The 26,676-nt window shown below is 47.3% G+C and overlaps 2 protein-coding genes across 8 annotated transcripts in view; one reads left to right on the top strand and one right to left on the bottom strand.

The window, feature by feature from the left end:
- Positions 1 to 3,855, top strand: part of CNOT4 (CCR4-NOT transcription complex subunit 4) — an 83,905-nt gene extending 80,050 nt beyond the window's left edge. For 4 of the 7 annotated variants that reach the window (XM_050905455.1, XM_050905441.1, XM_050905448.1 and 1 more), the window contains 2 exons: positions 1,469 to 1,681; positions 2,467 to 3,855. In XM_050905455.1, the coding sequence (XP_050761412.1) occupies positions 1,469 to 1,681; positions 2,467 to 2,768 (515 nt within the window). In that variant the 3' untranslated portion in view covers positions 2,769 to 3,855. The remainder of the gene's footprint in view (positions 1 to 1,468; positions 1,682 to 2,466) is intronic. The other 3 variants (XM_050905477.1, XM_050905470.1, XM_050905463.1) reach the window with 1 other exon arrangement.
- A 7,807-nt stretch (positions 3,856 to 11,662) lies between these two features.
- LOC127028868 (uncharacterized) lies at positions 11,663 to 18,520 on the bottom strand. The gene is made up of 5 exons (XM_050914528.1): positions 18,343 to 18,520; positions 16,393 to 16,581; positions 13,659 to 13,794; positions 12,379 to 12,561; positions 11,663 to 12,035 (listed from the first exon to the last, which is right to left on the bottom strand). Exons 1-5 carry the CDS (start codon positions 18,518 to 18,520, stop codon positions 11,831 to 11,833), a joined length of 891 nt encoding a protein of 296 aa, XP_050770485.1. The 3' UTR covers positions 11,663 to 11,830.
- Positions 18,521 to 26,676: the final 8,156 nt, after the last annotated feature.

The following is a 26,676-nucleotide window of genomic DNA, read 5'->3' as shown; positions in this document are numbered from 1 at the left end:
GATTGAAGTTGCTTGCTGTAATTCTGTACAGAAGCAGAATCTTTATATAAAGTTTATTCTAAAAAAACTCTGGCCTGAGGAAGGAAATTTCTGCATGAATGCACAGGATTTCAAGAACTTGCCTTTTTTTTCCCTTTAGTTACAAAAAGGTAATTGCTCAAGACATCATTTCTTTCTGAGCATTCAGCTTTACAAAAATTACCAAGGCAGGTTTTGATAGGAAGTGAGACTGCTTTCTTCACTCTCCAACAGAGTTGCAAGTTAGTGATATCTTCTAATTTTCTGTGAAGGCTTAAATCTCTTCCGTTGTTGATGAAGTAGCAGTATTATGTAAGTCTCTCATTGTAACACTTCTGATTGACATCAAGGTCCTTTCTTCAATTAGGACAGGCAGAGATGGTTTAAAAAAAAAAAAAGGTTTTTTCTAGGTTTTTGTCAGAGCATACTGCCAACGTACTACCCAACACTTTCTTTTCAAATATATTTGACCACAAGTTAATTAAGTATGACTTTGTGTAGTGGCTGATAAATGCTAGGATGCTTGTGTCTGGTTTGTTTTGCTTTGAGGTACCGAAAGCAGGAGATGGATCGTAGAACCTGATAGTCTGTTCTAGATAGTATAGTTTAACATTTATGTTCAGGGATCATTTGCTGTAGTGCTAATAGCCACATTATCCTGTTGCCCTTTTTCAATACATGCCCTGAAACATTTATGCAAATAGTTGAGACTTGACTGTTTTGGTGTCCAGCTGGTTTGCTTCTAACCAAAGTTTTGAGGATGTTGCTGTGTCGGGAATTATTCTGAAAGGTCTCTAAAGAATTTTCACTACTGTTCTTCAACTGCAAGAAGAAATTGCACTCCCTCCAACTTCATGAAACTTCATGAGAACCTAATTACCATTTCCTTCGGAAGAACATCTGTAGGGCTGTGAGCAAGCTATAACAAAACAAACAACTTTTATGATATTCCTCTGCCTTCCTGGTTCCTCATATTTGGTTTCTATTGCAAAGCCCTACCTAGCCTTTTTTCATTTTAATACACTTCAAAGAAAACAACCCTTTCGAGCCTGCTGCCCATTAATAAAGCAGCCGAATTGGGTTATCTAGCTTGCAACAGAGGTATTCTCATAAAGGATCTGGTAGGTTTTCCCCCATTAGTAACAGAGGGAGAGCCACTGTGCCCTTGATTATTCAAGTCTCTGAACTGAAAACAATGGGGAAATATGAATTGGGGGAGGAGTTAAATCTTTCTCCCACTCCCTTACACTTGGTTTAAAACCTGCCAGCCCCTCCGAGTAATTCATCAATCATATAAACATTGACTCTAGTTTTTGGACAGGGAAAGTATTAAATGCTTAGCTTAAAAAGTAAAAACAAAATCCCATACCCCACCAAAGAAGGACATCTGTTTCTAACTTCAGCTTTTTATTTTTTTATCTTTCATTTTTTTTGTTGGTAAATCTCCCAGACAACAGCAGTTCTGTAGAGAGTTTAAATATGAAGGAATGGCAGGACGGGCTAAGGGCACTTCTACCGAACATTAACATCAACTTTGGTGGACTGCCCAATGCTTCTTCCCCCTCCAACGCCAACCACAGTGTACCAACGTCCAACACTGCCACCACCGACAGCCTGAATTGGGACAGCCCTGGCAGCTGGATGGACCCCGCAATCATCACAGGTAACCGTTTCTCACTCCTTCAGCTCCACTGGCAAACCATCAAATGGGTATTTGGCACAAACTGATTTACATCTGGAAAAAAGAAAAAGTCCGTATGCGGTGGTCTCTTCCAGCTTCCATCCACAGAACCTCAAGGGTCCAGGAATTTTTGTGGAATCGCTAGGTATAACAAAGTGTCACTTAGGCCTTTGCAATGCATGCCCGGGACCTTTGCAGGCAGTCAGGCGGATCAGCGCTTATCTGTAGGGCCTATCTATAGGGTCAACGTAGGTGTCCCTTCTGCTGGATGGCATGTCCGGTATGTGCGCCGCTGATCCTGAGGCACTGAAGGCATTCACTGGACTTTGTTATTTAAAAAGGGACGTACTCCACTTGTTTATAAAGCTCTCTTTTATAAGGCTGTCTGGTTGTGTTTCCTTGTTAGAGAGGCTGAAGCATGATTCAAGTAGGCAGAGTAGGAGGTGAAGCATGCAGTGTACTGGTAGTTTGGTGTGGTAAGGTCACGTCAACAGGGATGCTGCAGTCCTTGCGCAGGATGTTTGATAGAAAAATGTGTGTTTTATGAATAAGTGCTTTGAGGGGGAACTTTGTCCTATCTGGATTTAATGTTAAATGTTTTGCGGGCAGGGTAATTATATATAATAATGTAAAATGCATTCTCTGTACAAACTAATCATGTTTTCTCACTGTTGCTTTTTGTTAGGTTACATTGACCTCCTTCATGCTCAGCTTATTGCTTCTGCTCTGACTTGCCTGTATCCTTGTTTTTTTTCTTCTCTTCATAGGTATCCCAGCCTCCACAGGAAACAGTTTAGACACCCTTCAAGATGACAATCCTCCACATTGGCTAAAATCTCTTCAGGCCCTCACAGAGGTGGACGGCCCCAGTGCAGCGCCATCACAGACGCACCACAGTAACCCCTTCAGCACACAGATCCCTCTGCACAGAGCCAGTTGGAATCCCTACCCTCCTCCTTCAAACCCCACCAGCTTCCATTCCCCACCTCCAGGCTTTCAGACAGCCTTCAGACCTCCCAGTAAAACCCCCACAGATCTACTACAGAGCTCAGCGCTGGATCGTCATTAGGAAAGGAGGAAAAAGAAAAAAAGAAAAATAAAACCCAAAACGTTAGAAATGCAGGAAGTGTCCCACCCTGACTCCTCCCCATGCCCACCTACTGTTCCCTGTCATATCTTTCTTTCTGAAGAATCCAGTTCCTGATCAAACCTCCTCCCCAAATGCAATGCCATCACAGGGTCGTGACCGTCTCTTTTCGTTAAGTTTCTGCTGAGCCAGTGTTTGAAATACACTGTTTGAAATATTTTCTAACCATTCTAAGGGGAAAAAAAAAAAAAGAGAGAGAGAAATCAAAATGCAGTCTCAATGCTTAAGGAGAATATTACTGTCTTATGTCTTTTGCACATGAGTATTTCTGCCTAGTGGAAAAGTGACAGTCTGCAGTAGGGGAAAAATGCAATGCAGAATCAAATGCAGAAACATGAAAAAGGTATTTAATTTAAATGAAGTTACTGAACATGTGGGGCAAACAGTGGCCTAGCATTTATTTTGCATTCAGTGTGGCACTACACAGGGAAATTGCTATGTTGAGTTTTTTTGAGAAGGGGATTTCATTGTGTCAGAGTTTGACATGAAGTGTGTTGAAAGACAAAACACTTACAGCTATGAGTAACTGGCATGTTGCTAAAGAGTGGTTTAAAGAGGGGAGAATAAGATTTTTCTTTAATTTTGGCTTTAGATTTAAAGTAAACTTTAATGTTTTAAAAGTATTCACAGATTTAATACCTAGTGTATACATAATATAAGCAGCTGAAACATGAGTGATATTTACTTCAGTCTTTCTGTCTCCTCTGTCAGTCTCTCTTTCTTTTTTTTTTTTTAAAAAACAAAGATTCACCTGATTAGGGCACTCTGGGATAGCACTGCATTGGGGCCACATGATCACCATCAGGAGCAACCTCTGACCTCCTCTGCCTGCAGCTTTTACTTAACCCTGTAGTTTCTGGACGTTTGTGCAGTATTGAAAAGACAGGAAAAAAGAAACAGATAAATAAACATGGTTATAACCTGACGCTAAAACTAAAACCAAGGAAATGTACCTCTTTCTTCAGAATTAAAACTAAAATCTTAAATAAAACAGAAAACTTGATGATGACTTCGTGTTTGCTTCTTTTTTTTTTTAAACTTGTATTTTTAATTACTGCATCTGGTAAAACCATATGTCATTGCATGTTGGTTTTTTTCCTGTTCATCTAAACTGGAGCTACTTTTTCATGGAAATATTGCTTTGCATAGTGATGTCTGTATTGAAGGGTAGAAAAAGCATACACACTTTAAATTTTTAAAGGGATTCTGTTGTCTTTACTCATGGCAATAGCTAGAGGCTCTCTGTCTCTAACCTTTATTGGTGGTATCCTTTTAAATCCGAAGCATGAAAAACTTGTTTATACTTTCTGAATTAAATGCCATGGCACTTGGGAAAGATAGTGTGCAGTAATGTGTCTGAAGGCGTGGCAGAGAATTCTAGTTACAACTCCCTGTTTCCGCCAGCATCCTTGCTTAAAGGTGTAAAATATTGTCACTGCACAACAGGGGATGAAGAGCTCAACATACGGAAGGCCTCCAGCAGGCTCTTACACTTCCAGCTAGAGATATTTAAAACCAGCAACCTTGTGATTGGGGTGCTGGATTGACATACCTCATGAGGATGGCAGAGAGCCTGAAATCCTAGAGATGCCTGTGCAGAAGGATTTCTCACCTCGTGTGAGCTGTATAATTCAGGCTATAGTTCAGCTCATGGCTGCCCTTCTAAAATATTTGCTGCTGGCAGGGGCAAGGAAGGGAATTCCCACTGCTGAACTGTGGGCACCTAACGGGAGCTGGGGGGGAAACAGCCTTTCATGGTCCAGGGACTGGGAGCAAGTCCTGAATCTGCTGCTGGACAGGGGAACCAGGCATTAAATCTGCATAAAGTGACTCTAAATATCCTGCTTTGTAAAACATCACTTGTTGGCAATTGCCCGCTCTTGCTCTTCTCTTACCTGTGTTGCCATTTAGTGCTGTATTTACTGTCTGCGTTAAGGAACTGCATGTACTGTTTCTGGACAGGCATCGTTGCTGCAGATCAGTCGTGTGCCCTGGTTACTTGGGAGAATGTGCACACCTTTTGATGCCAACACTCCCCCACAAAGCAAACAATGGTTTTGTCACCCAGTCGGCCCCTGCATGATGCCCCACTGTAACTGCTGGTGGTGGAAGGAGAAGCGCTGCCCGCTGGGACTGCAGGCTGGGAATGTCCTCTCCTGTGGCAGTGTCTGCTGCTGCCCCTGGCACTGGGGATGCAACCCAGTGGGAACAGTCTGCTGGAGGTGCTGGTGAAGATGCAGTGGGCTTTTTTTTTTTTTCAGTCTCTCCTTCCCCAGTTGTTAGAGACAGACATTTTTCGACCATTAACATTTCTCTTTTAGAAGGGTGCCCTTCCTGACCCTGAAAATAAGCCTCCCAAAGCAGCTGTAACTGCTTCCTATGTACCACAGCAATTCCTGAAGCTGCAACCTTCTTTGGTTCTTGATTCGTCTCTCTGTCGCAGTTTAGGATGTGCTGAGGGAAACCTGTGCCCGTGGTCTGCTACCACTAGAAAATAGGCTTCGGCCACTCAGGAGAGCGCTTATTCCCTGCTGCCATACAACTGCTTGTGTGGTCGACCTACTGATAAACTCTTGGCCTTCAGGAGAAGGTTTGCAACTATAGAATGATTTTTCTCTTTATGGTGCTGCCCCCCCAAGAAAGACTTCTTGGTGGGTAACATCGGTGTTATAACGTTAAAATATGTCAGTGTTCAGGTTGATGTGTGGGGGTGCAACTTCTGCCTCTCTTAGCCTAGCTTTATCTACTGTCTGATGCTGATTCCTGCATCCCCCCAGTCGGGAAGCAATGTGGCATTTCACTCTGTTCAACTGTGTGGGGCTCAGTTAGTTTCTCCTGAGATTTTTGTTGTTGATGGACTCTTCCTGCTACATGAAATTCTGTACAGAAATCTTTATTGAAAGGAGAGCATTCATGTGTCTGCTTTGTCTGTGTGATCTTCTCAGTGCATGGTCTGTTGTTTTATATATTGCATGGACACTTGCAGCTCTTCCTTGCATTAAGCAAAAAACAGTGCTTGATTAAAAGGCTGGTGACCCAGGACTAGCAACATATTTGGTAGATGGTGTCTGGTGGAGATGAAATTGGAGAAAGAGGATGGACCAGACTCCTCCTCCAAAAAGGATACGAATGTGTGTTGAGGGAAGGGAGCTGTTTAGCCATGAACATGTTGGTACAAGAAGTTGTGTTGCATTTTCAAAGAATTCTCAATTCAAGCATAGTAATTTCAGGGTCAGTAGTGCTGGACTGATACTAAGGGTTCCTTTTTTAATATCTAATAAGGGAATGATGTTTCTCTGGATTACAGCAAGGAGTATAATGTCACCTTCTAGGTAAGGTGAAGAGCCATTCCTTTTCCTTCCTCTTATAACTTCCCTTTCCTGCTTGCAAGTCAAGTGTGAGCAGGTATGTGCCCTTATAAATGCAGTGTCTTGACAGGGCTGCTCTAACCATACTTAAAACACCATTGCCAACTTCCATGATAGTTTTTAATCATGAAGTTGGATTTGTATTCTATTTCCTGAACTACAAACTTTTGTTTTCCTTCCCCTCCATCATAGACTCTGTTGTCCAAAAAGTTTTTTTGAGATGCTTGTTTAATCATAGGCATTCAAGATGTTGGATTTTAGGGAAAATGCAGTGTGTTCGGGTTTTCTTGTGTGGGGTGGTTGGGTTTTGGTTTGGGTTTTTTTGGTGGTGGTTTTGGGTTTTTTGGCTTTGTGTTTTTGCTTGTTCTGTTTTGGTTTGGGTTTTTTTTACAGTTTGGTAGAGCTGGACATGCTGCTGTGGAGATTTTTGGCTTGAACACCTTCTTTGCTTCTGAGAGAAGGGGTCATGCACCAAGTTCCTCCCTCACCCTTGCAAGGGAGCTTAGAAAAATACACTTGAAAAGATTGTAGAACAGTTACCTGGGTGCTTCTTGTTCGTCCCTCTCCTCAGGGTGCGTGGAAGTTGCCTTAAGTTGCAAAGGAGCTTAGGTTTGGTGTTGGTCTCCAGCATATGTAAAGCCACTGCATGGCAGGTGCTGTATTGCCTCGGACTAATTCCCTCTGGGGAAAGCTGTAGTGCTGGATAAAAACTTACTGCTCAGAACTGTGTCAACACAGAGGTGGCACAGTGCTTGAAGGGTTAGGGGACTGGAGTTGTCACCAGCCCTACTTGAAGGGGTTGTTGGTACTTGTAACTTCTTGAGGGGAATGAACTCTCCTCCAGTCCAGCTGCCAGTGACGTGAATTTTTAGCGCGCACAGAGCAAATAATGTTAAGTGCCGTTTGACGTGAATCCACGCATTAAGAGTAGTTGTTGCTTTCCTTCTTCCAGCAGTTTGGGGCTATATGGCTAGCTACAGAAGTGCTTTCCACTTCACTGATTTATTATCATCTGTTTGAGCTGAATGTGGATGTGGTAACTGTAAGAACTTGTGCTCCTTCCTCTTTGCCCAAATCCCAGCATCCCTTTTTCCCTACTTTGGGACATTGCACTGATGGGAAACAGCTCTCAGGTCCTCTTCTGTTTATGGCTGTGACTGTAAACAAAGCTCCTGAAGAGGAAAAAGATGAAGTATTGTCATAGCTTTGAGTTAGAGTGTAAGAAATGGTGTAGACCCAGTATGCTCTGATGTACATATGAGAGCACTGTATATGAGCAAGATCTTAATCTTCCCTTCTTTCCGGGGTTTGCCTTTGCCCTAGGCTTACTGCTGTTATGTTTATGTGGCAAAGTGAAGGCTCCTGAGATGGAAATGGCCAAATGAGGTTCTTGCCATGCAAGTACAGGGAGCTAGAGCGACTTGCAGGGATGCAGGAGTCTGAACTGCTGTGTGGTGGAGGTTCGAAGTGAGTTTGGTGATCCTGGCAGCAACAGTTTTGTTACCAGCTTTGCTGATGAAAAGCACTGGTTTAGAGTGGCCTGATGCAGTGATACTAGGTGTGGAAGTCATTTGAACAGAGGTGGTGTCACTGTGGAGGAAAACAGTATAGAAAAGTCCTTGTTAATCTAAAGCCAATGGGAGAGTGATCTGTCTGACCTGTGGTGGTCATGAGGAGCCCATCTCCTGCAACACAGATGAGGTGGAGTCTTTCAGTGGGATACAGTCATTGCACAGTTACTGTTGCTTTCTTCTGTGAAATCTTTCTTGGTGGATGACTATTTCTTTCCCCTAGTCCTCAGACTTACAAATTTGACTAATACCTCTCAATTTCAGAGATGCTTGGAGAGAGAGAGAGACTTGCTCAGCTCTCTTCTCTTCCTACCAGCACAGCAACACTTAAAATGGTAGTCTGGAAAGCTTGTACTGGCAGAGGGTGGCTGTTCTTTTCAAGATCACAATGAATATCTTTTTGGAGTTTCATGGCTTTAGTATTTGAATGTTACAGGTCCCAGCATTAACCTTGCCCAGATCTTCAGAGAGGGTCTGAAACCTCTTCTGTCCTAGGAGGCTGGTACGCTGAGCTTCACTGAAGAATTTAAAGTTGTGACCAAAACTTGTTTAGATCTTTCTAGATAATTGTGCAGGCTGAGGTTTCCAGTGTGGAAATCCTGTTTTAAAAAAAAAAACAAACCTGAGGGTGCTTGCTTGCTTTCTTCAGACACTGAGCAGAAAGCAACTGATTGTGAGGTTTGCCTGGGACAGAATTGGCAATGAGCTGGCCTTGCAGCTATCTCCGTCCCTCTTCAGATAGTTTCCTCCCATTCCAGGGCCCACCTTTCTGTTGGATATTGCATGTATATAATTAAATAAAAAATAAATAGAAATGTGATATCTAATGTATTGCATAATTGGATATTGTGTTTGATGTTGCGTAAAACATTACAACTAAACCTCTTGGAGCTTCAGCTTCCCTGTAGGGAGGCCAGAATCTTAGCCAGCTGGAAACCCCATTCCCTAGCATGGAGAAAGCTGGAATTTTCTCTGGTGGTCTGCAGTGGGGAAACAGTAGGGAGGGCAGCACCTCATGTGCTGCTCTGGTGAAGAAAGGTTGGGTAGATGGTGGCTCCGACAGGAATCACTGAGTAATGTGGCAAGAATGTGTGGGATTATAGGCTTGTGAGGTTTGTTTCTTCCCGTTTACAAATTACTTAAAGCTTCTACATAGTTACCTTCCTTCTCCTTCCTCTTTTGGCAAATCAATGCAAACAGGGCTTCTTGTTGCCTTACTGATGGTACCTTCCCAGGGTGAAGCTGAGTGTGGCTCTTCACAACCTTAACTTGGCTCTTTGCCGTGCTGGTCCAAGACGAGAAGGAACTGAGGCAAAAACTAAGGGGTTCGTAGGGAAACTCGTGGTAGAGTTGGGCTTCCTGCCCTTAACCCATCTTTCTTCTGTTGGTTTCAGTCTCCTGCAAGCTTGAGATGACTCTTGAGGAAGACCTGGCTGTGCTCCTCCCTGCTGGAGGAACTTGGCTAAGTCTGCCAAGGTTTTGGGATCAAATTTTTGTGGTAGAAAGCTTAACTTTGCACACAAAAAAAAAGTCAGGAAAACGTTACCCCAAGGGAACTTTTAAATTTTGTCAAGTAAATAATTTTTTTAAATATCAGTTGTATAAAATGCTTGTTTCAAGTTGACAGTTTTCTCTATATGAAAAACTACTGTGTCAGTTTTTTATTGAAAATGCTAACTTTTTGTTATGACATTTCAAAATCAGCACCTTTCTGGACATGTTTGGCAAAAGATTTTTATATCTAAAATGTGCGTCATTTCAGTTTGCAGTGAAAGCAGGCGTCAATCTCTAATCTTATGTAGCAATAAATCCCACTTTTGGTTTAAAAGCCTCACTCAGATCCAAGGAACAGCAAACTCTGTGTCCCAAATGTATTTTTTTTTTGAACAAAAATCTCCTTGGAGAGAGGGGAAATTGTAGTGAGGCTTTATTTATTCCTTAAAACATGACAAGGAAGAGGAACAGAGAAGGAAACGGATAGGAAAAGCCTCATTCCTGTCCGCTTCAGTTTCCCTTCTGTTTTTTCCTGATTTCATCTCTTAAGACAACTTCTTCCTACATGAACAAGAAATTGGGCAGTGCTGTTACCAGGGCAGGTCCTGGGCTGAATTCCCAGCCAAGAAACCTATTTTCGGTGAGACACAAGTGGAAGCGTAGTCTGTGGGTATGGCACCGATGTACTCATGAGAGCCCAAAACACCTGTAGCCCTGTGTCCGAATTCATGGCTGATGTGTCTGCACGCAGAGCGCCTTTTCCACAGGTAGTCTGGGCAGTCTCGTGAGCATCTGGGAGGGGACTGAAGAACAGCTTACCTTGAAGCAAGATTATTCCCCTCCCTGTGCGTTAGACTTGGCTGGAAAATGAGGGAGGAAAAAAAGGTAAGGTTAGGACGTGAGCCGAAGGGAAGGGCGGAGCAGGTCCTGTTTTTCCTGTCCTTTCTACAGCTTCAGTTGTCTTAGGAGAATGAAAGGTTTTTTCCTTCTCATGGTGCAGTTGCTGCTAAATGGCGATTGTGGGCGTTGTTGTCATCTTTTGCAAGGGATCTGTAAAAGCTTTACCACCTGCTCCCTCCTCCATCAAACCCAGCCCCCAAACCAGGCTTCCCATAGCTTGGTGATGTGAAAAGAAGACATAGGAGGTGGAATGGGGAGAGATTCCTTTATTATTAGAAATAGAAAAAACAGTGTCCCTAGCCCTCTTTCCAGGGAGAAGTGGCAGTGGTTCCCAGACGTCCACTAGTAGGTCTTGCCTTATCACAAAAATGTGCTACCTTGCATCTTTTAAGGCTTTGTTCCTTGAAAGGTGATGCAAATGTTGATAGAAATGAGGTCAGCAGACTAAAACTCCTAGCCTTTCTAGCAGGATCGTTTGAGTATTGCAGTTTGCATCGTTGAGCACTGGATGGCAGGTGATGCTGGGGGTTCACGTCCTGGGTGCTCCTTCTTATTCCCTGCCCCATGGATGCAGCAGGTCTTGGGGCTGCCAGCACCTCTTCTGACTAACACCGTAACGCCTCCCAAGATACAAACAGCGTCTCTGTGCACACATGATGCCTTGTTATTCAACAAGCCCCGTGTGCCTAGACTGTGTCAGGAGTGCTACGCAGGCATAGGTCTGTCCTGCGGTGCAAACGGGGGCCAAGGTGTCCTCCGGCTGCTTGGCCAGGCTCTGCATGTGCTGCCTGGAACATGCCCCTGTATTTCCACCCAGGAAATCCTGGACAGAAATATGGGTGTCATTGCTTTCTGAGTGCAAATGAGGGCGCTTAGGCTAGCTCTTCGGGTGCTGCTGCAGGTCCTGATACACCTGATGTGAATTGCTAATGCAGGGGAGAAGAGATGAAAAACCCCAAGTGTGGTGTTTTGTTTTGTTGTTTTTTTTTTTCCAAATGTGCTAGGTCCTTTGCATTAAAGATAAATTCATGTTTTCCTCTTGACTGGCTATCTTTGCACACTTGTCACTGCATCTTGCAAGTCTTAAGATTGTGTAGAAATGGGAGGATATGGTGAGTTCTGAACAACAACCAAAAACCCCCTTTAAATCTCAGCCTACATTCAAGTGCAATGAATTGTAAATGCTTCCAATTATCTAATGACATAGATTCCTTGTTCCTGGTAACTGGCTGTCTTCACTTTCAGCCTTTAAAAGAGCCCTAAACAGAAAATCAGACTCTTGTGTTTAAAACCTGAAAGTCTGCACATGCTCAGCCTGTAGGTTAAGCTGGAGCTGCTCAGACTTGGCTTCATGCATCTCACCAAAATGATCAATTAAGAAGCTTGTAACCCAGGAACTCTTATTTGAAATGTACACTTCTAGACAAGGGGGGGGAATAAAAGGATTATATCAAAAAAGTCTTTCAACATGAAGTGTCAAATTTTCTCCATTTGAAAACCCAGGTGCAGTAATTGGCTCTTGTGAAATTCTTTCCTGAGCTCTGCGGAATTTCAAGGAATTGATGGTGTTAAAAGAAAAAAGGAAAAAAAGTTGAATGGCAGTTTAAATTTTCAAATCGGCCTCCCGAACTTGTTGAAGAGCTTATGTTCCTCACAGCTTCTGTGTGTAGTAGAGGGGGAGCAGGTCCCTGGGGAGGTCGGCATGGCAGGGCATGGCAGGCAGCAGTATGTTGCGGGGCACCTGGCTGGGCAGGGCGGTGATGGGTGGTGTGCTGGGCTGTAACGCCAGCTGGGGCAAGACCTGTGCTTCGGGGTCCCAGCTCTGCAGGGGCAGCTTTGGCAGGTTTTCGGGGGTCCTGGTAAAGGCAAGAGGGAGAGGGGGTGGTAAGAGGGGGCTGCAGCGCTGATTGGAGCCCGCAGCCCACCCAGGCAACGCTGAGGCAGGGCAAAGGGGAGCTCTGGACCTCTGGCTCACTTCGTCCTTGAAAAAGAGGGGGTGCAAGGGTTTCATTGCTGTTGGGTGCTAGGTGGGGAGCGTGTAAGAGGGTGAGGCAGGGGATCGAATGCCCAAGCAACGTGAGCTTTTACATCTGGCTGCTCCTGCCTCCAGGTAGTCTGGGAGCAGCTGTTGCCCCTGCGTGAGGAGCTGGGGGGGCAGTGCCTGCGCGGGGCATACCTTTGGAAAGGTATGAGCCATACCTTTGGAAAGCCAGGTTATTGCAGCCTGCGAACGCCCCCGGGAACACAGAGCTGGAGAGGGCTGAGAGGTGATAATCGCGCCGGTGGTAGTGTTTCAGTCTCCCAAAAGCATTCCTCCCCCTCTCTGGGGCGGAGCGGTCACGTTTCTGTCGTCCTCCTCTGACTTTCCTCCTGTGCTGCTGCCTACAAGGTGGAGAGAGAGATGCCTGTGCAGATGCTTTCTTTGCGCTTTGTGGGCTGGCTGTTTTCATTTACCCCCCTGGAAATATTTGACATGTTTGTATCCTAAACCAAGGTTGTCATCCAGTGGTTTTGACCCCCTCCCTCCACCCCCAGAGGAAAGCACCAAAGCTGATTCAGCCCTGCACAAAAGGGGTGCTGGTGAGGCTGGACCGGGAAGAGCAGGCCAGCGGGGGGAGGTACAGATAACGCTTGCTAAAAGCCTGAGGTGTTATCTCTTAGAGGTTTGGTTTGGTTTTTTTTTTTACTTCTTGTACTTGTGGACTTCTCATAATAAGGAATTAGGCTCTCGGTTAAAGCTGTGTCCTAGGTGGGCTCCTGCATGGTCCCTGTTGCTGTGACCCCTTGTCCAGGATACCATTGCTGGCAAAACCAAAGAGGTCCTACTGGACCGTAGGCTGGGAAAACAGGGAAGCGCTGCTGCAGAGATCCTGCTCTGTGAGCGTGGTGCTGGCTGGTGGCACCTCTGCTCACCCAGCCCTGCTCCCCAGTCCTTCCCAGAGGAGGATGTTCCTCCTTTCCCCCCGCTGGGCTGTGCACACGCGGTTGCACTGAACCTAGCCTCAGAAATGTGATATTCCCACCGACCATCCTCCATGTATTGTCTGTTCCCTTCTTCCTCCGTTATGGAGAGCTTTTTTGTATCACCAAGCTAACAGCTTTGCACGTGCTGCGGCTTTCCTTGCAGGAGCCCTCTCTGCAATCACCAGCAGCATCCCCACGGCCAGGACCCCTTGCAAAGCCCCGTCTTCCTCATCAGGGCCAAACTTCGCTTTGGAGCAGCGGTTTAGCTTTTTTTAGGTATGATCGTGCCAAGCTGCAGGTAGTTTCAGTTGCGTGAACGGGGAGGGTCGTGCAGGGGGAGAGGTGGGTCGCAAGAGGCCGTGTCCCGAGTGGGTGCAACCCGCGCGGCTGCGTGTCTCGGCAGATGGCAGCAGCGACTCTCCTTCAGCTCCAGCAGCCCCGGCAGCCTCCTTAACCGCCCCCCCCCAAAACCACCTCACCACCACCCCACCCCACGCCCCCCGCTCCGTACTTACCCCCCGCGGCTCCTCCTCGCCCTATCCCGCCAGCAACAGACGGCGAAGGAGACGGACAGTGCCAGGATAACGGCTCCGCTGAGCAGCGAAGCGGCCACCGCAGCGCGGGAGCCGGTGCCCGAGGGCTGCGGGGCGGCTGCGGGGCAGAACGGGGCGGCGGTGAGCGGAGCTCGGTGCTAGGCCGGGGGAGCGGGGCGGGGGCGGGGGGGGGGCGGAGCGCCCCCCCCGCCCCGCTCCCCCGTGCGGATAACCTGAAGTCATGCTTCAGGGTGTATTTTTTATTAATAACCATTTCAAAAAATAATGGTGAGCGTGGGTGACACCACGCCGGCTCAATAGAGAAGAAAGTTAAGGGGGGGGGGGAAATAATGTTAAAAGTTAATCTTTTCCTCAGATGATTGAAGTAAAATCACATGGGACAGAAAACATAACACGTTCGATGTGTCTTGTCTAAAGCACGAAGGTAGCGGGAATTAAGCCCCGAATAAAAAAAAAAAAAAAAATGGTGGTAACTTGGGGGTTTTTTGGGTTTTTTTGTTTTGTTTTGGTTTGTTTTTTTTACCTGGAACATGTATTTTTGCTTAACTGTTCCTTGGGGGAAAAAAGAAAAAAAAAGTTTAAAAGGTTGAAAAAGGAGAAAAAGTTAAAAAGGAAAAATAGTTGAAAAGGAGAAAAAGTTACAAAGGAGAAGGATTAAGGAAGCATGAGTATTTGAAAGAAAAATGGGCTTGTGAAATTAAAAAAAAATTAAAAATTAATTGGAAACTTTGATGGACATAATCATAGAATCAGAATAGTTTGGGTTGGAGGGGAACTTTAAAGGTCATCTAGTCCAACTCCCCTGCAATGGGCAGGGACATCTTCAACTAGATCAGGTTGCTCAGAGCCCCGTCTGTCCAGCCTGACCTTGAATGTTTCCAGGGATGGGGCATCTACCACCTCTCTGGGCAACCTGTTCCAGTGTTTCACCACCCTCATCATAAAAAATAGCCACTTCCTTCAGAATTTTCTTGGATGGGTGTATGGTCCATCCAAGTGTGTGATCCCTATCCTACCATAAGACCGATGTCTGGAAAGAGCAGATGAATTACATCCTGATCAAACCATAAAAAGAACCTAAATGATATTTTCATTGTAAATGGCTAAAGTTAGGGAAGTAGATCCCATCCCAAGGGCAAAAATAATATGAAAGAATTTGCTAACATCTGCAAAAATGGTATGTTTAGGTTTTCAAAGTAATAAAATACACAGTTTCAAAAAAACCAACCTTATGACACTTGCAAAATAACCAAACTAAGACTTTTGAAAGTACAGAGATTTGCGTTTTGTTTCAAAGAGAACAAGTGCATGGGGAATTTTTTCCTTAAAACTGTCTTAAAACCTCTTTATTTGGGGGAATCCAAGGTGTGATTTAAAGTTTGGAGGGTGTTTTTTGATTCACCCAAGTTGTTTCTCCATTAAGCAGTGCACAAACTGTAGCCTCCATTTACGGCTGAGAAGACAAGGTTTGCTAATGAGCTTTATGAATGTTTTATTACAGGAGTACCTGTAACCTATTGCAACAAAGTTCATTGCTTTTATTTTGCTGCATTTACTTTTATGAAGGAAAGATACTCACTGTGTATCACCAGGTTTTATAGCTCTGAATTGAGGTGAATTGCTTTATTTCTGTTTTTATTTTTGAGGGCAAGCTGCCTGGGTTGCTTCTGAGCTGAAGCACCTGCAGGGATGTCCTATGGTTGAAGCACTTTGGTTTCTAATTTGACCTTTGTGAGATGCTACCTTTTTAAAATGGATTTGCCTATCTTGAGCAAGTGAAAGAGAAGCAGCAAAAGCGAATGTGGCAGACCTTTTCCATTTCAAACTTTTTTTTAGCCAGCTATTGCACCACAAGTTTGCCCGTAAACTGTTTCTGAAAAGGCCCCGGGTCTTTGATTCTCAGTATCCAGCATGAGCAATATAATTCACACGTGAACTATATAGCATTTACAACTTCTGTGGTTTTGCTTGCCACTGCAAAAATATATAACTTTCTTCAGGGCAATTTTCCTGAAATTATTTTATGTACACACACAATGCACAGTGTGTGAGAGAAAGCTTTTAAAGCAATAAACTTCGTTCCTTCGATGTTAAGCCATTTGTTCTCGATGAGGTCATACCACAAAAAATGTGAGGGCCATTTGTAACTGGCATGTGCTCTGCATGTGCTTTCATAAAACAGCACATGCTGGGTTATTACAAAGTCCAACTTTCCTCTTGCTGAAAGCTTTTGGCTGTGCCCTGGAGTCCCGGTGCCTGGCACCCAGAGTCAGGTGTCAGCTGGTACCAGGTTTTCACCCAACTTGGTGACTTCTGTACCAGTTACTGGGAGCGAGAGAAGGTCTGGTTATCTGCTGAGCCGATGCCAGGTGAATTCACCCTTTGGCAAGCTGCCTTATGCAGCTCATGAAACGCTGCTGCAGTGACCCCGCTGAAGCATGGCTGAAGCATTTCACCTGTGCTGACGACCACTGACCAGGTCAAGCTGGACCTCTGCTGTCCCCTTTTGGGGTGGCTGGGGCACCCCACCTCGTCCTCCTGTCCTCACCAGCTTGGCCAGAGTGACGAAACCCCCGTGCAAGGGCTGGTGGCTGCACCTCCCCTCCCGAGTTAGCAATCGGGCGGCGATCACCTGCACCCCATTGAGACCCTATAAGTGGGCACAGGGGCTGGGTCACGCCAGCAGGCTCCTTACCCTGGCAGTGGGGTGGGGGGTGGCTCCAGGATGAAGTGCTCTCCTGGCGGAGGCAGGAAAGCCTCTCATTGCCCACCAGCTGGTACCCCTCCTGGCACCAGTACACGAGGACCGAGCCCAAGGAGACGCCTGAGCCTCTGTCCACATAGTAGTATCCATAGCGCGGTGGGGGGAGAGCTGTGCACAGTGCTGGGGGAGAAGGGGAGACATTAAGTGCAGGTGGTGAAAAAGCCCCCGCTGGTGATGCTTTTGAAAAGGCTGCCTGGCCCCTGTGTCACTCCTGCGGGTCCTACAAGTCTCCGAAATTTTTTTTGTGTAATCCTAAAGGAGACATGTAGGGAAGTCTAGTGGCTTTATCTGGAAAATAAGTCTTCTAGTTGCAAACTGTGCAATGTGGGCAGCTACTGAACAGCAGAAGTGGGACTGGAAAGGTACAGGATGGGGACAGTGTTCAGAGAGCAACCCTTAGGAGGGACAGGAAGAGGACAGGTGTTTTTTAATACCCCAATATTCTGGAAGAATATTGTTGGCTGGAACTCAAAGCAACAAAAATACTACTCTATGCTATAGAGAGATACTTTTTCCATCCCAGCCTTTAATTTTTTTTCTAATTTGTTACCCACAACTATTCAGAGCTACTCAATTATCCTGCTTAGATCATCCTTTCTGCATTGCACCCTTTGCATCTTTAGTGCTGTCCTTGTTCCAGCTTGCTAGTACTTGGTGAGAGCCGGGAATGAGGCAGGCTCCAAAAGAGATGCCAGTCTGACTGTGCTTGCAAAAAAACCCTGGATATACTAACACAAGGCCAAGTAAATGTGGATGAGTAGATTCTTGTGTAAGAGGTATCACAGGTACCAATACCCTGAATTAAAGGAAAATACTCTGATCAACTCTAGTTAAGCCAAGCTTAAAACCTGCAGGCAGAAATGTGCTCTGTCTAGCTTAGGGGGAACTTGTGAGAGAAATTCCAAGTGCAGCAGTAAAGCTAATGTGAGAAAGAGGTTTGGTTTGCCTCTGCTTTTGCTGAGATGATGTAGGCTTTTCCTCTAGAGGGGCTGACAAGAATCAAATCAGGTCGAGTAAGATCAGACTTTCTCCAGGTCCAGCAATACTGTTAACAGGTAGTGGAGATGTCTATATCAGTAAATTCAGCGGTGCTAGGGAGGCTGCCCAGGTGCCTGGACTGGATCTGTTGTACGGTTAAATTCTCTGGCACTGGCTAGCACCTTCCCCAACAATCTCTCGCCGTGATTTGGAGATAAGGTGGTCCAGGGACTGTTCCCAACAGGCATTTTGGAAGCAACTTATAGTTCGTAAAGGCTTGGGAAGGTGCAGTGTTCAACAGTATGGCATGGGCTGCTCTGTGCTGCTGCCCGCACATGGAGGCAGGCTGGCTGCCTGCCCCGGGCAGGCGGTCACCCCAGGGCAGACCCGACGCCGTGTCCCACTTGCTGGGGAACAGCGCATGCTCTGCTCTAGGAAGTGGATTAAAAAAAAAAAATCACCCTCAGCAGTTGGAGATTATTTGTGCTTCTAAAAATTCTCCATCCTCATTTCATCCCAAGGGTCCCAGCTCAGCCCTTGGTGACAGGGATGTGTTCAGTGCGCCCGTACCCTGGGCAGGGAGCTGGTCCATCATGATGCGCATAGAGGTTAACGTGGAGGAGGACTTTACTCTCAAAGGAAGACAGTCAAGCGTTAAATTTCCCCCCTGTGCCTAGCGACTTTGCCTCTGACACGATACATCTCTCCCAGGTCACAGAAGCTGCTGTGGCCATGAGGACCACGCAAAGCCCTGCAGCCCCTAGGTGTGTCTCTGCACCCGCCGGGAGAAGTACCGTCATGCCATCATCAACATATCCCCGCACCCTTCACCCTGTGTGCTTGCACGGTGGGGCCCCGAGCAGCCCCGCAGAGGGAGAGGCGGGCGATCGTTCACTCAAGTACCTGAGATGTTGCTGTGCACGTAGGTCCCATTGGCAATGTCTCTGGGCGGCCCCTTTCTGACGTGTCCTGCCTGGGTCAAGGCGGTCCCGGGCCCAGCAGCATCACTCCAGGCAAAGTTCAGGCAGCTCCACGGCAGCAGGCAAAGGGCGATGCATTTCCCGAACCTTTGTCCCGTCATGGTTTGGGGAAACACAGCATCGTCGGGTGCCCGGCCGTCCTGAGTGCCTGCCGTTTCCCTTTGCTTCTGAGCAGGAGTCAGCTGGGCTCTTAGGGCATTAAGTCTTGAGCAGCAAAGCTAGCAGCCGCTCTCCCCCCGGGGTTTGCCTCTCCTCCGCGTCGGCACAAACCCCACATCGCTGTTCCTAGCACTGCCAGCCTTGCTCTGGCTGCTCGGCTGAGCGGCTCCAAAGCCCCGCAGAGAAACCAGGCATGGGAAAGGGAGGGAGAAGCAGCAAGCGCTCGGAATCCATCTTTTACAGCTCCCTCCTGCAGGGACTGGCTGTCACCATCTCTCCGAGTGCTGGAGCTGCACATCGGACACCCTCCTCCTCCTCCTCCTCTTCCTCTTCCTCCTCCTCCTCTACCTGCCGAAATCCACATTCGAGCTTGCTGCTGAGACTCCTGAGCTGCAGACCCTCCCATGCTCATCACTCCCCTCCCACCAGAGCCTTGGGCTGATTTTCTGTAAACAGCAGTGGAGCGGGATATGAGCCATGGGAATCAAAAGGATTTCATAGCAGCAACTCTGCCAGCTTTGCCACTGCGGGAACCGCAGAGAAATCCATTTTCCCTTTTCCTTGGGGTTCCCTCTGCGCAGCATCTCTCTGCCTGTCACTTCAGGCCCTGATGTTTGATGAAGTTTTATAGCTAGAGGGGCTGTAGTAGTGACCAGCTCTTGCCTCCCGGGATGTAGGTTGCTCTTACCTGCCTCTACCTGCCTGGTCCCTTGTGTGCACCCAGGAAGAGGCGAGGTGCCCCACATTGTCCAAGCACTTGAGACCAAGATGTTTTGGAGCAGGCAGTGCCTCTGTGCCGAGGCTTTCCGCAGTGGCCAGTACACAAGCGGGGCTTTTTGGTGGTTTTTAGAGCATCCCCTGCTGTGGCTATCTTCTCCCCTCCTTGCACTCCCCAGAGCTCCCCTCACCCTGCGGGTCTCCTTTGCCCCTCCTGTCCTGCATCCTTGCTTGTCCTGGGGCAACCTGGGACTTACTGCAGGTATAAGGGTTAAAGCCCAGGCTGTTATTCGTTAATAGCACAGGCACAAATACAGTGGCCTCGGTGGCTGGGTGTGAGGACATTTGCAAGTGCTCACAGCTTGGCAGGGAGATGCTCTGGCTCTGCGGGTCGTTTTTTGTTCGCCTCTCTTTTGTATCTGTGGCCTGCAGCTGCAGCCAATGTGCTTGGCTGAGCATGGCTGCCCGAGTACGTCTGGGGGGCCAAAATGTTGCCTTGGATGTGTGGGCAGCTCCTGTTTGTAAAACCAAACAGCGGTCTTATGGTCTTAGTGTGATTTACTGCAGCGCATAAAGGGGAAATAAAAATGTCAGATGGAATCAAACCCCTGTCCCATCCCATCGCGGGGATGTAGCCAAGGGGGTCTGCAGCAAGGAGGGGAGCTGCAGGGCTGGGCAGTGGCTGGACCTTGCTTGCGGTCCCTCCCCAGCACTGGGACCCCCTCTTGCTCACACCCAGGGCGGCTCAGCAGTGCTCCAGCCCACCTTGCACTTGCAGAGAGGTTTCTTGTCACCTCTGTGGGCCTTTGGACCTGGGAATGCCTTAATCCTACTCTGTCTGTCTGTCCGTCCGTCTCTCAGACACTTCTGTTTGGTTTTGACTGTGCTGGTACCTCTCTGGGCTTCTCTTCAGGGGATTTAATTGCTTTCTTAGGAAAACCTGTTTCAGCTTCCCGTGACTCATAATGATCTTGCTCAGAAACTACTTTAATTTCTTCTCTTTCCTGGTTAATCCTTCTTAAACAGCAAGCTTTCCTTGGCTCCCCTTGGTGAGCAGGCCAAGGAGGGGGGGTCCTCCCTGACTCAGTGAATATTGCTGGTTTCTTGGTTTGTTGGTTTTTTTTTTCCTTTCCCCTTCTGACTGCAGGGATTTTGCTGTTTGTGCGATGAAGGTAGCTTTGAGGCAGGCTGGGCTGTGTGAAAGTGTAACACTGACAGCAGAGGAGCTGGCCTCGGGGCATGCTCTGGGTGCAAACACAGTCATCTCCTGGCAGCCAGGAGCTGGGGTGCAGGCAACCCCGTGGGCACTGGGGATGCACCCATCCTGTCAGACGGGACCAACCCTGAACTGGCCCCTCTGCTAAGCCTGAGCCTGGTGCCCGTGTACCTTCTGCCAGGGCTTATGAGCTGGGCCCACCACCACCGATGGCTGGGGGACAGCGGGAAGAGCCAAAGGCAGTGCCCTCTGTCCCCCTCCCTGTTGCTGGATGTGTCCCGATGCTAAATAGCTAGGGACCGAGCACGTGTCACAAGTGTGGCCTTCAGCACGGGGCCAGCGGTGGTAAGTCTCATCACATGTGCCGGGGAATGAATGGGCTCAGCAAAACCCTGGGGACACAATAACCACACTTGAGCTTGTGCTCAAAATGCTGAGTAGATGACATGGATTATTCCTTTGCTAATGCTCTTAAGAGCTATTCCTGGGGCCGAGGGAGATAAAGGAGCTTATTATTGCAAAATCAATATCCTGTCAGGGTGGGATTTCAACGCTGTTCCCTGCTCCCTGCTTTCTGGTGGCGGCTGTCTGCGCAGAGCTGGGGAGCCAGGCACTGGGCTGTGCATGCAGGGGGTGACCCTGGGCTCAAGAGAGGAGCATGTCCGTGCCCGGGCTCAGCGAGCCCTTTTCTTGTGGGGAAGGCAAGAAGGAAGGGGGAGCTAGCGGGGGAGCTGGCGTGACCAAGGGCCTGCAGATCTCCCAGCTCCAGGGTCTTGGCTGGGGGCTTCCACCTTCCTGGCGGATCACCTGTGGGTGATCTCCTTCAAGGGCTGCTCCTCCACCACAGCAGCCTGCAATGCAAAGCTCAGCTGACAGCTTTCAAAGCTGGCTCAAATGTCTCTCGCACCTGCACTCAGATCTCCCTGCTGGCTGATGGGCATCCACTTAGGCATAAAGCTTTGCTGAGCCATGGTGGCATTTCCTCCTACCTTCTCCTGTGCCCCTTTGAACCTTTTAAATACCTCCTCTGCAGAAATGCCCTTCTCACATGCTCCCACTTGCATGAGAGTTACCCTGCCCTGGACAATTTTCTCCTCCAGCCCCTGCTCTATAGCTTCAAAGCTGGCACCCTGGCTCTCCTGTCTCCTGTCCCACGGCCTCACCAGGCCAGGATGCTCCCAGCCCTGGGGATGGTGCATGGCCGCCCTCCACCTTGTCCCACCCCTGTGCCCTGCCTCCCCTCGTGCTGGTGCGCCCGGCCAGAGAAAGCAGCATCCCCCTTCCCGTGGCACAGGCAGCCAAGCAGAGGTGTGTTGGCATCAACATGGCACCATGACACTTAGGAGATTCCTCCTTTAATCTCCTGTAGGTGTTTTTTCCATCCTGGCATGGCCCACACCCTCATACCGTTCTCCTGGTTTTCGCACAGCCCCTGTCAGCTCTGCAGTTTGTTATTGTGCTGCTTTGACACCAAAAAGCACCAGCCCTGGAGAAGAACAGGTGCTTTTCTTCCACCTCGTGACATGAGGATGTCTGAAGGAGGGTCCTTGGAGGAGCACAGGTAGATGAACTGCAAGGGTAACCAGAAAAGGCTACTTGGTGCTCTGCCTTGTGGGGTTTCGATCACAGTGCGCCCCATGGTTTGGCCCACACAAGGGCTGGGCACGGTGGGCAGGAGGAGCCCTGCACAGAGAAGAGCTCATCCCCTGGCACTGACATGCTCCCCTGGCAGCGGTGGGATCCAGGACCTGTACCCAGGGCAGGGCTGTGGTGTGGCTGGATGAACAGTGACAGGAGGAAAGAAGAAGGGACTGGGTCAGTGGAGACTTGCTGGGAGAGCTGGGCGACTGCAGGAGTCTTGCCAGAAAAGAGCTGGGGAAGCTTATGCCTTGCACCCAGCCGGGTGGGTGTTGCTGTCTGACTGCAGCCTGTGCAATTTCCCTGGGACACTTGCTTTTGCTTACATGGGGAACTGGCAATGGGAATGTACATGTGTGCCTCGGTGCCTCAGTTGTCTTTATATGTCAGGCCCTTTGGAGGAGAAAAGGCAACCGAGAGATGTGGGAGGGGGAAGGTGAAGCACACAGGTAATTCTCTGTCTAGGACTCTGCACTCGGTTTCTTGCTGTGCCATAGAGATCCTGGTGCAAAAATAGAAAGCAATGATCCCTGACTATTTAAGGGAGTTTACTTTGGTCATGTTTATTCCCTTGTTGTGTTTTAATCAAACATTTCTTGCAGGTGAACTTTGTTGTATACCCCAAGTACATTGTGGTGTGTTGCGCTGGTTGCACTTAAGTGATGAGATCCTGTTTCTCATGGGAAATAGTGTTTGTGCACTTCGGCAGGCCAAGACTAAAAGCACTGGGCTCACCCAGGTCCACTAGTGAGCAGTGCAGAACTTTTCTGCAGAAGCTGAATTTCCACTACTGAACACACAAGTATTAATTTCAAGTCAGTGACCGTGGATGATCCTCTTTGCTTGCAGAAGGTTCTGCAGACAGGACATAGAGGTATTTTGTGACTAAATTACTCATTGCAAGTCACTTGCTTAGCTCTTTTGCTAGTCCATCCTTCATGCAAACCAACCAGGGCTAGCTCTGTGGAAGAACAAACCATTCTCCAGAAAGATGATGCCAGGTTTTTTTGTGCAAGGTCTCCATGCCACGCCTCTTCTATACCCCACTGCTTTTATTTCATAGCCCTGAGTTCCCTCTAAACCCACCTTTTCCCAGCTCCAGTAGCTGGGGCTCAGTGCCACAGGTTTGTGAGAGCACTGTGGATGAACCTGCCCTCCGAGCAAGGGGCTTGGTGTGACTCACCGAGTCTGCACCTCCCTGGGTTACATGTGCACAGCCCCACATGGAGGGACTCCTCTCACTCAACTTTAGACATCTTCATCTGTGCCAGTCACTCTTGGTTGTTTCATAGTTTGGGAAAGAATAAGGACTTGCTTTAACTAGCCCATTTGGGACTCCTATTTTAAGATGCACTGGAAGTTTTAGAGATGCCCACTGAATGCAAAGGAAGCTCATGTATCAGTGCCTGCAATGCAGATGGGTAAAGTTGGTGGGAGGACTCTCAGCCACCAAACCTGTCTGTAGCTACAGGCAGTGGATGGATCTGCCAGCACGTTCAGATTTGTCACTACCTAGATTTTTTGGGGATTGCATGTGGCAGGCACTTGCCACATCTATATCAACCAGTAGGGCCTTGGAAGTTGCCATGCTGGTGTCACCCCAACTGTGATTAGGTGGGGACACCTAAGGAGTGCAGGAAGCTCCTTGGTCATGGAGGCATAATCAGGGACAGTTCAAGTTTGCATCTCAGGGTGGCATTATAAGTTGATCCATTATGAAACACGCCCTGGGAGAGACTTGGAGTTTCAGGGAGGAATGTAGCGTAAGAGAGAAAATGACCCTGTCAGGAGAGTCAGGATACAGATGGTCCAGACTCTCCTTGTGGGTACAGGAGTCTTGGGGTCGAGCCTGAAGATTTGAACCTGGTCTCCCATGTCCTCAAGCTTTTCCTTGATTAGTTGCTTTTAACACTCAGTTGGCTGCTTCTGCCCCCAGGGGCATAAACCGAGACAGCCTTTACTGAAATGAGCAGCTGGCCAGGTAGCTTGACTGATAGAAGGAGATGTGCCAGACACACAAGTCTAAAGGGAATCTGTGTTATATTTTTTTTGTTTTCTTTCCTGACACATAATGAATAACTTGAACAGGTGGATACCTGCCCATTTATTCCTAAAAACCATTCATACAATGATTAGGCTGTTGTCAATAACCAGTAATTGACGACATTACCGCTTAAGCATGCATCTTTGCTAATTGAATAATCCCTTGTTCTGAAAAACCTCACAATTTAGTAATTTATTGCTAATCCTGTTACATATACACAAATACACACATGTACATATACATATGATGTACACAGACATTTGCATGCACACAGAGACTTCCTACTTGCTTTGCTTATTTCCAAGGGCAGGGTATTCCAGGCTGGGGCGTTTCACATGAACTCCATAAATTTCTACTTTGACATGTACATTATGCTATTTTGTAACCTTCTTCTAGATTCCAGATTACAGCATGTCCTAGTTTCAGCTGGGATAGAGTTAGTTTTCTTGCTAGTAGCTGGTACAGTGCTGTGTTTTAGATTTAGTCTGAGAATAATGTTGAGAACACGCTGACGTTTTAGTTGTTGCTAAGTAGCACTTATCCTAAGTTAAGGATGTTTCAGTTTCCCATGCTCTGCCAGCAAGCAGGTGTACAGGAAGCTGGGAGGGAGCATAGCCAGGACAGCTGGCCCGAACTAGCCAAAGGGATACTCCATACCATAGAACATCATGCCCAGTATATAAACAGGAGGAAGTTGGCCAGGAGGGGCAGGTCGCTGCTCGGGCATCGGTCAGCGGGTGGTGAGCAATTGCATTGTGCATCATTGGGTTTTTTTCTTTTTTTTCTCCTTTGTTTCCCTCTTCTTTTTTTTTGTTATATTCCTTTTCAGTACAATTATTATTGTTATTATATTTCATGATTATTATTGTTAGTATTATATTTTACTTTCGTTATTAAACCATTCTTATCACAACCCACGAGTTTTACCTTTTTTCCCCGATTCTCCTCCCCATCCCACTGGAAGCAGGGTGGGGAGTGAGGGAGCAGCTGCATGGTGCTTAGCTGCTGGCTGAGGTTACACCACGACACAGCATTAACCTTTCGTTGGCCAGAGGCTGGTACTGCTAAAGTCTTCATTCCTAACAGGCCTACTCTGATGTCCAGACTTTTGGCTATGTAGGACTTACTTATTTCCTGTGTTTTTCATGAAAACCCGCAATCTCTTGGTACTCTTAAAGTGCATTTTTTGCACTGCAGAGTTTCCCAGAATGGCAAAATTGTTTTCTGCCCAGCTTTTTTGAGAAAAGGGATTGTTGTTGTTGCTGATGGTTTTTTTAATTATTATTATTATTTTGTTCTCCTCATCCTGTTCATTTAATACTCTTTGCATGGGCAGTTTCACATGCTAGTCTAGATGACACAGGCCTTGTTATGCACCTGCACCTTTAGGTTGTTACACAAGTTTATACAACCAAAGAGAAGAAGAAACCCTGGTTACTGAATGCCTAGGTCTCATCTGAAAACAAGGTTATGGCAGGACCGAGGAGTTGTTGAACAGATGCTGGGCTGAAATTAAGAGGTAGAGGACTTTTTTGATGGGGGGGGTCTCATAAAAGTCTATTGGGAAGACAGACTAGCCCCAGAGGAATATTGTGCTGTGGCTTGACAAAAAAATTCACAATGAGAGAGACTGTGAGGCACAGAGAGTGGCTGATTCATGCAATGGAGTAGGGTTAATGGAAGATATCAGAATGGACACATTTAGATGGCTGCTTGGAGAACTGCACTGTATCCATCAAGAAATGCAAGCAGGAATATACCTTCAAAAAAGGAATAGAAAAATCCCATGCTCCTTTTCTTAGAGCCTTGCAATGGTGCATCCTCACTGGTATTGCTTAATGGACACTGCCAATATATACAATGAAACAGTAAATACTCAATGACCCGCAACCATACAGTGCACTGGATAACAAGAGATGAGTAAGTCTGTACAACAGGGGGGTTTTGTGCTGCTCACTCTGTGCTGGGAATTGGTAGAGTTGAGGGCAAAAGTGTCCAGGGTAGTTTGACCAGGAAAAGAGTTCTCGTTTAGAGCTTGCAGAAAAAAAGTGGCCTTGTGCCAAGATCAGTGGGGCTGGAAATGCCCCCCCTGCAGTTAAAAATATGGGGAGATTCCTATATAATGGGACTTCAGAGAGAAGATCTGGCAAAGCTGTGGACATCTGATGATTTTGATGCCTTAAGATTTAGCTGTCCAGCAGCTCATAGCTTCACTGATGGTGTTTAGGGTGAGGTTGTCTTGTCCTTTAATGCAGTCCTGGTCTGAAGAGAAGGTCTGAGAATACCAAAGCTCTACAGGAGAAATAGGAACCAGAGTTTATTTCAGTTATGCTGCTTCCTGCATGGAAACCGGGAGATGTTCCCAATGGGCGGTCACTGACTGTAGGTGATAGCATGCCCCTCTCCACAGGAGCTCTCAGCAGCTGGTCTGGGAAGTTCACTGCCTGGGGAAGCCTAAATTAAATAGACACTTAATCTGAGGA

This window comes from Gymnogyps californianus, chromosome 1, assembly GCF_018139145.2.
Source record: "Gymnogyps californianus isolate 813 chromosome 1, ASM1813914v2, whole genome shotgun sequence".
Classification (NCBI taxonomy): domain Eukaryota; kingdom Metazoa; phylum Chordata; class Aves; order Accipitriformes; family Cathartidae; genus Gymnogyps; species Gymnogyps californianus.
Note: the sequence above shows the minus strand (reverse complement) of the source record. Positions and strands in the feature narration are given on the sequence as shown.

Bases quoted from the DNA above. Each gene is read 5' to 3' on its own strand.
- LOC127028868 (XM_050914528.1), bottom strand. From the start codon at position 18,520: ATGACGGGACAAAGGTTCGGGAAATGCATCGCCCTTTGCCTGCTGCCG. The intron at 12,562-13,658 runs GTAAGTACGGAG...TCCACCTTGTAG, and splicing joins GCGAGGAGGAGCCGCGGGGG to GCAGCAGCACAGGAGGAAAG. The intron at 12,036-12,378 runs GTATGGCTCATA...TGCCTTTACCAG, and splicing joins AATAACCTGGCTTTCCAAAG to GACCCCCGAAAACCTGCCAA.